This window comes from Chenopodium album, chromosome 9 (assembly GCF_948465745.1).
Source record: "Chenopodium album chromosome 9, dcCheAlbu1.1, whole genome shotgun sequence".
NCBI lineage: Eukaryota > Viridiplantae > Streptophyta > Magnoliopsida > Caryophyllales > Amaranthaceae > Chenopodium > Chenopodium album.
In genome coordinates, this window is record NC_137842.1 from 11,802,248 (window position 1) to 11,811,001 (window position 8,754).

Genomic DNA, 8,754 nt, shown 5'->3' on the forward strand with positions numbered 1-8,754 from the left:
TTAGAGTTTCGAAGAGAATAAAACAACTTGGTGCCAGACGCCAGACATTAGCGCCAGACGCCAGGCCTAGCGCCAGGCGCTAATCCTGTCGTCAGACGCTAGAAAACCGTGTCCACGCGTTTTCTTAATTTGATAAAATTTAGCCGTACAATAGGGCAAAATCGTATTTTTCTTAAAAACACTTCTTTTATTCTGATTAAAACTCTAAAAAGTCAACTAAAGTCAATTTATCAATGCTAATTAAATTAGGAATGAAAAGAACCTTCTAGAAGAATCTAGAAGACTATAATCAATTCTAATTGCATTAGGAATGATAAATCAATATTAGGCCCTCCTCTAGATCATTGGGCCGCATATAAATATCAAATTAGGCCCAGTTTAGTAATTTGGCCATAACTTCCTCAATATTCATTGGAATTGGGCTTATAATATATCGTTGGAAAGCTCTTTTCGAACCTGACCCAACCACACTATTACTGGACCCTTGTCATGGACCAAACCAAAATGGATTGGTTATTTTCTTAAAATATGTTTTCAAAAACAGAGAGAAAGAAAAGAAATAAAAACTATCCGCAACACGACCGTCCACACTTTCACTTCATTCGATTATGATTCGACATGAAAGATACTCATCACTGGGTTTAGTTTTAGGGAGACACGAATGGGTGTCTACAGTAGGCTAATCAATCTGAGGAGATATGATGCTACTCTTATCCCACAACAAATTAATTTCTCAACCACAAGGATATGGGTACGAGTCTATGGGCTGCCGCTTCCTTTCTTGACTGAAGCTTGGGCTCGAAGGATTTTTGTTCACTTGGGTTATCTCGACCAGTTGGTGTAATACCCCGTATTTTTATACGTATTTTATTTAAAAGATGAATTTTATAAAGTATTTAAATAATTTTAATATTTTAATTATGGCATTTTAACTAATATTTTTATAAAAGGAAAGTTTATTTAATTCCTTTATTTATAAAAGTTGGGGTTTTATTTTAAGAAAGTTTAATTTTAACAAATTCTATTAGGGAAGGGATTAGGAAAAACTAAAAGAGGAAAGTTTAGGGAAAGAGGGATTGGTTGAGAAGGGGTATAAATATCCCACTTATGAGGCAAATCAACTCTGCCCAGAGTGGAGAAAACCCAAGGTAAACTTCTCTCTCTCTCTCCTCCTTATTTTTCTTTCTTTTTCTTTTCCCCCTTTCCCTTTCTTTTGTTTTCGGCTGCTCTTTGCTTCCCCCACCGCTGCCAGCCACCGGCAGCCGGTGGCTGCCTCCTCTTACCCCTTTTTTTTTTCGAGCATGTATAAAAAAAATAAACTTTATTATTTTAATTTAATCAATGCTTAAATCTAATTGTAAATTATGAGTTTTGGGATTTGATTTTGATGTTTGATTATAATTATGTTAATTAATTTTCAGATATAATTTATTAAAAAGCCCCAATTTTTGAAACCCTAAGTTCTTGATTTATGAATTATTGAAGGGTTATAATGTATATTGGTTTAGATATTTGTTTTAAGAGTTTTAAGGCTTAATTACAACAAGTTTTAATTAAAATAAAGTGCTGGAATTTTATGTAGAACACTTAATATTATGTTTCTTGAAGGAATTTTAATTACCCATTAATTGGGACTTAATTATGGTGTTTTAAATATAATTTCAGCTTACTTTGATTAAATTATGAGGGGTTTTAAAATAGTATATATTGCTGGAAATTTTTTTAGAGTGGATTTTAATACTCTATTATGATTTTAATGTGTAGGAGACTTCGAAGTAAGCAATTTATACTAGTCGTGGCGATTTTAAGATCGTACTCAAGGTACGTTCGCGTACTTAGCATATTTTGATGATGTAGAATCATGCTAGGCTTGATGTTAATCAATTACAAGTAGTATCATGCTAAGGTTTTAAGTATGCAATTGTGAATTAATGGTGTTGGTGATTGAATTGTGAAGCATGAATTATTTGTGATGGTTTATGGATTGGAAAATTATATTTTGGCATGTTGTGTTTGAACCACACTTTTATTTATGGCATGTTAGAATGCATGATTAATTAAACTATATGTTTAATTATGTTTGGAATATTGAAAAGGAATTTAATTATGATTCAAATAAATTTTATTGATGGTTTAAGCATGAGAAAGGAGCTATATAAGTGTCCATGTACACGAGGAATAAATTGTATGTTGGTGCTTTTGTGCACTTAAGGTGTTTTTAACACCGAGGGATAGGATTTTTGGCGCTTTATGCGTTTAAGGTGTCTTTGACACTAAGGTAGAATTAAAAAGGGCTCAACATTAAATAATATGTGGTCACTAATTATTCAAGAATTAAATTGGTATGTTTAATTGATTGAATAATTATTGTTGATTGATTTATTATGCTTTGAGAGTCATCACCAAGTCCAATAACATGTAAATAACGTAAAGTGAAAGAGATTACGCACCAAAACTCTTGGAACGTATATACCTTGAGTATGAACAATGGGGGAAGTTATGGGGTTTTATATTTAACCATAACTTCTAATGGAGTACAGGACGCTGTACATCCCTTTTTATTTATTATTATGCGCAGGAATTCCGCCACCTTTGAGTGGTTATGTCGCTGGCACGGTTAGCTCCCGTGTTAGCTAACCTCAATTTATTTGGGGGAGGTATAGTTGGAAACCCGTTCGATGCGTAATTACACTAAAGGAATTATTTAGTGTCTAGTTAAAGTGTCTTGTTGATTGTTGTGTGTGCTTGTAAAACAGGTGCATTGAGGTAAGTGTGTGTTGATAGGTGGAAGCATGTAGTGTGTTTAATTACGCTTATGTACTCAGCTTTGCTGATTGTGTGTGTTTGTGTGTTTGGCCATGTCTTTATCTTGGCCCTATGATGACCCATTTTTAATGGAGAGTAGTGGGGACAAGTAGAGATAAACCTTTCAGGTATTGAAGCATATTCATGATGGGGCATGAGTGAAGAGTGAATCATGCTAGTTTCCATTAGTTACGATGTTTTTTATGCTTTATTTATTTATGACAAATTCTGTGTGGACTAATGCAAAGGTTTGGTTTTGGAACGGTTTTGAATAAGGGCCTTTAATGGTTCCAAGTTGTAGTTTGATTTTATTTGACTTTGTTTGTTTTGGTTTTAAACTTTACTTTCATTTGGTTGACTTTTGAGTTGACTTGTTTAAACGGTTTTTAATTTTAAATCTTCCGCTGTGTATCTTTGATAGTTGCCTTAGCGATGTTCACGGTGGCGGTAATGTCTTAGATATTCCTAAATCGTATTTTAAAGAGTAAAATGAGTATTTAAAGGAAAAAAATTTCGAGGGGGATGCTAACGATCTTGTTAAACCTTTTACAGCACAGGAAATCCGGAAAGCGATGTTCTCCATTCATAACCTCAAGGCTCCGGGGCCGGATGGTTTCATTGCGGAATTTTTTCATCAGCACTAGGATATGGTTGGTACTTCAGTGGTGGAGTCAGTGCAAAAATTTTTCTCTATAGGTTATTTATTAAAGGAGCTTAATGCTTCTTTATTAGTTATGATTCCGAAAGTGGATATCCCGGAAACGGCTTTGCAATTCTGACCTATAAGCCTTTGTAGCACTATTTATAAGTGCATAGCTAAATGCCTTGTAAATAGAATGAAGCACCTGTTACCAACTCTCATCAGCGAGTTTCAGCATGCTTTTGTACCGGGAAGATATGTTGAAGATAATGTTTAATTGAGCCATGAACTCCTGCATCTGATTAATACTAGAAATGGTTTGTCCACTAAAGCTGTGATAAAATTGGACATGTCAAAGGCTTATGACCGAGTTGATTAGGGTTTTTTACTTTAAGTGCTAAAGGTGTATGGCTTCACCCCAGTTTGGGTACAATGGGTTTCCTAGTGTATCTCTACAGTTCCGTATAAAACACTAGTGAATGGACAAGTCTCTGAGTCATTTCAGTCAACTTGTGGATTGAGGCAAGGGGATCCCCTATCCCCTTATTTGTTTCTATTCTTTATGTACATTTTTTCTCGCATGCTCTCAATGGCGGAAAATATTAACCAAATTCGGGGATTGCGGGCAACTCAGAGGTCCCCTTGTATTTCTCACTTATTTTTTTGCAGATGATGCTATTCTGTTTTTCCAGGCTTTTGAGTTTTCATGCAGGAATATAGTGGAAATCCTGACGAGGTTTGGGGAGGTGTCAGGGCAACAGCTAAACTTGGACAAGTCCTTTGTAAAGTTTAGCAAGAACGCCCAACAGGCTGAAGTGGAGGAGTATAAAAATATACTTCGAATAGGGAAAGTGTCCTTGATGGAAAGGCGCTTAGGAGCCCCTATCGATTTCTCTACAGGGAAGAAAGGGGCGTTTTAGTTCCTGATAGATAATGTGTCAAGAAGAATAATGTCCTGGAATACTATTAATTTATCCTAGATAGCAAAACTGATATTGATAAACACGGTGCTGATAAGTATTTCGTCGCATGTGATGAAGTGTTTCAAGTTACCTGCTTTTGTTACTAATAAAATTGACTCTTTGATAGGTAGGTTCTTCTGGGCAGGAAGGGGAGATAAAGGTATGCATTGAGTGAACAAAGAGACTTTACAACAACCAAAAGAAATGGGGGTCTTGGCATTCGGGCCATGGGATGTTTAAATGAGGCCTTGTTATTCAGACAAGTAGTCCGAATGCATTGTAATCCCAGCTGCTTGTTGTTCGTGTTTTGGAGCCAACTCATGCGTGTTCGATATGCACTGGTAAGCCCATAACAATGACTGCTGGAAACGTGTCACGGGGTCGGCGTGGCCTCCGATATGTGGGGAATAAACTAATAAAGGGTTATGCTTGGAAGATTGGAAATGGAGAAAGAGTTAAAATTGCAAATATGAGGTAGGTACAGGGTGCTGTACCTGAACTCAAATCCGATCTTACTCTACATGGCATAGGTACAGGTAAGGTTAAAGATCTCATTATAGAATACACAAGACAATGGAATGCGGCTATAGTTCGGGAAAGGTTTAAGTGGGAAACGACCAGTAGAATCCTAGAAATGGAATTGCCAGTGGAAAATGAAGAGGATTTCCTATACTGGAACTTTCACCCTTCTGGCAACTATTCTGTTAAAAAGGGGTATGCTTTTTTAATGAGTAGCTCTTCTTTGGAATAGGTTGCAGATCAAGATTACAAATTCTTTAAACTCATTTGGAGTTTAAATATTCCCCCAAAGTGGAGCCTTTTTTTAATGGAAGTTGGTTATGAATGGATTGGCTGTCAGGTCAAACTTGATACAGAGGGGGGTGGATATTGAAGGGGCCTGTGATTCGTGTGGAATGATGGATGAAGACTTGCAACACCTTTTTAGGTTCTGCTCTTTTGCGAGGTATGCGTGGAATAATAGTTCTTTGCATATTAGCTCTGAAACTAATGAATCTACTCCTTTGAGACACTGGATTCAACAACATATCCTGCTATTTAATAGCGAGGATGGGAAACAAAGTGAACGCCTGCAAGTCTTTGTGGGAATTTTGTGGAGTCTATGGCTAACCAGAAATGGTCGAGTCTTTCGAAATGAAAAAGGGTATCTGGCAGACTACTTCAGACACTTGAGTCAAACTATGAATAGTCTTGAATCTTTTCTTAAGCCAGATAGTCGTCCTAAGGGGAACTCTCGACATTTAGTTAGTAATGGGGATCTATCGCCAGGTTGCTATAGGGTGAACATTGGTAGGAGAGAAGACCTCCCTACTACACCAATGCAAGGAGATAATGAAGTGGTACTTATGGTGGACGGGTCATGGGACAAAACCATGGGACATGCTGGTTTTGGATGGGCTTATTCTCTTGATGCGGTCAATTTTTTGGATGCGGGAGGGGAGTATGGCACGGCTATGTCGGCCTTGCATGCAGAACTGGTGGCTTGCTTAAAAGCCATCAATTGGGCAAGGACGAAAGCCTACTAATGCATTACAATTTATACAGATTCGATTTCTATTGTCCAAATGATGCGGTCCCCTAATAGAAGGGAAGTCAGACTCTTATGGTCTTTAGAAGAACTACTTAAAGTGGGAGGTTCTTTTGACATGTGCACTTTATGGAAATTCGGGAGGGATCAAATCTCCCAAGCGCACTTCATAGCAGGTAGTTGTAGAAGAAATTTAGTTTCTTTCTCGGTGTAATTTTATTTTAGTTGCTCTTGTCAAAAAAAAAGAAAAAGAAAAAGAAATTGACCCGATAAATGAACCCGAAAATTGACCATTCCCAAATTGACCCGTCCCGAATTGATCCGACCAAAACAATGAGGTTCTTCAAATAATGATGATTTTTTTTTTTTTTTTTTTTTTGGTGTTCTACCCGATCCACCCTTTTGGGCTAATCCGGATTCGAGGATCAATTCTGGGTGGTTAGGTTCCAGTCCCCTCCCAATTATTGTTGCGGGGGATCGAACACAGGTCCTCCCTACCAAGTGTAGTCCCAATCACCACTACACCAACACCCAATTGGTAAATAATGATGATTTTGAAAGTGAAGTAAGTACAACTCGATCTATTTGAATTATTGTTTATCTCCCTCAACATACAGTCAACTATAGTTATCTATTTTGCTTTGATTTAAGAATAGGTCTTTTGGTCTAATTTACTTAGACTATAATCTTTTGTGTAACCTTGACATAATCATGATCAAATGTATTCCTAATGATCTGAATTTTTAGTAACTTCATATCATACCCTTCCTTATCAGCTAAACACTAGCAAATATATCCTATGATTGATTATATATCCTTAATTGGCTGAAAGAACAACTCTATTTTGTGGAGAAAACAAGTTCATATCGAGTAGATGTTGCTGTCGTCGTCTAGCCTGCAGGGAGCTCTTCCTGTCAATTTACTCACATTGTACGCAAACGTACATATGGTTGATCTTTTGGGTAATCATCTGACTGGCCTGGTTTACTGTCAAAAGATTTTCTGACTTCAACCTCTAGCAATAGTAGTATTAGTAAACTGCAGGTTCTCGACTTGTCTGCTAACAGAATTTCAAGTCGCTTCTTATTGATTTTTTTTTTTTGATCTAGCATATCATCACCCTCTTACTATTTCTTTGCTAGAATGATGTGTCATTCGAGGTAAATTCTGAATTTTTTGCGTTTGTGATAAAATCTAAATAATGATTTGTATAAAGATAAAACTCAAAGGTCGTGACTTTGACATACAAGTGTTAGCTTTAGGTTTAGTTTATCCCCTACTCCTCTGTAGCTAGTGCTCGTTAATTTGCTAAATGCTAGAATCTCTCATTATATTGAAGTTGTGTGGTGTTAGATAGGCATAACAAGCTATTCCCTTCGTTTCTAAATATCACATGCCTTATTTGTCCATTTCGTAAAGAATGTATCAATTTTATACTTGGTAGCCTTCTATCATATATTATTGTTTTTTTCGTGGCCAATTCTGCTAATTCCTACACTAATATTAAGACTCTTAAGTCTATCCATTTACCAATTCAGTGGAAATTTTTTTCCTTATTTAGGTAGTCTGCCAAGTATACATGTATTTGTTATATTTTACAAACTATAGTTTATTAGCCTTTTTTATTATTATTATGTGGAAAACTAATTCTTTTTGTTTTCATTCTTGTAGGTAAAAAGGAGATTGCAAAGCACAAGATATACTACTTTTTTTATTATTATTATATTACATAAAATGTATTATTTTTATTTTTCTTTAGAAGAAGGATTAGAGGCCATGACAATTTTTAACCCTATTTTTGTGCGTGTATGTGAATAATGATGAGTCATATTAAATTCAAATATTTTTTTATGTATTAATATTAAACATCAATTTGAAAGTCTATTTCTCCAAATTTATTATGTGTCATAATTTATATATTGGTGTCAAAAATATACCAAATGTGAAAAATATCATTTAAAATTTTTAGCCACGTGCTAATCAAGCCACGAGCCCACGACAAAGATCATCGATAGTAAATTTGGTGGCCACGTTAAAAATTCTTGACAAACAACTTGTTTAGCCATGATAGTATTAGTGACAACGGATGTTATTAGTCACAATAGAATTTGTGGCATACAAGCACATTAATAACAATAGTATTTGTGGCTACACAGGTTTATTAGCCACAGTATAATTTATAGAAAATTAGTTGTTAGTCTCGTTGATATACGTGGCAAAAGAATTTGTTGGTCACGTGAATACCCGTGGCATAAAATTCAAAATTTGCCTCGACATGCTTTTTCCCGTGGCAAATTTCTTGCCACGGCCTCTTGTGCCTCGGGATTAAATTTAGAATCCCCGTGGCTAAACTGCAAAGCCACGAGAATTTTAAACTTGTGTCACGATTTTTCTCGTGGCACAAAGATCAATTTGTTGTAGTGGTTATAGTACGTCACACAGTACTCGAGAAAATAATCAATCAAAGCTAATTAAATATTTGAAGCAAGAAAGTTTTTTTTTTTCCTTTTTGGTTCGAACCACACGCACAAGAGGGAGGAAGGGCGGATGTCGCCGCCTCCCACTGGCTGTTGTTGCTGACAAGTGCTGGTGGTGGTCAGTCGGTGGTGGTGGTAGTCGGCCACCCTTCGATGGTGTGTGCGTGTTGTGCAAGGTGGGTAAAGGGAGGGGAAATTTTAAGGGGAAAGAAAATAAGAGGAGAGAGAAAGAGAGTTTACCATTGGGTACTCTCTAGCGTGAGCGCAAAGTCTAATTTGTTCAAAAGGTGGGTATTTATACTCTCTCTCAAAAACCCTCTTAAT

General features: G+C 36.3%; 1 protein-coding gene across 1 annotated transcript; it reads left to right on the plus strand.

Moving 5' to 3' along the window:
• The first annotated feature begins 4,034 nt into the window (after nucleotides 1-4,034).
• LOC145557443 (uncharacterized) lies at nucleotides 4,035-5,951 on the plus strand. The gene is made up of 5 exons (XM_081618626.1): nucleotides 4,035-4,070; nucleotides 4,158-4,220; nucleotides 4,535-4,567; nucleotides 4,886-5,121; nucleotides 5,267-5,951. The coding sequence occupies exons 1-5, from the start codon at nucleotides 4,035-4,037 to the stop codon at nucleotides 5,949-5,951; spliced, it is 1,053 nt and encodes a 350-aa protein (XP_081474752.1).
• Nucleotides 5,952-8,754: the final 2,803 nt, after the last annotated feature.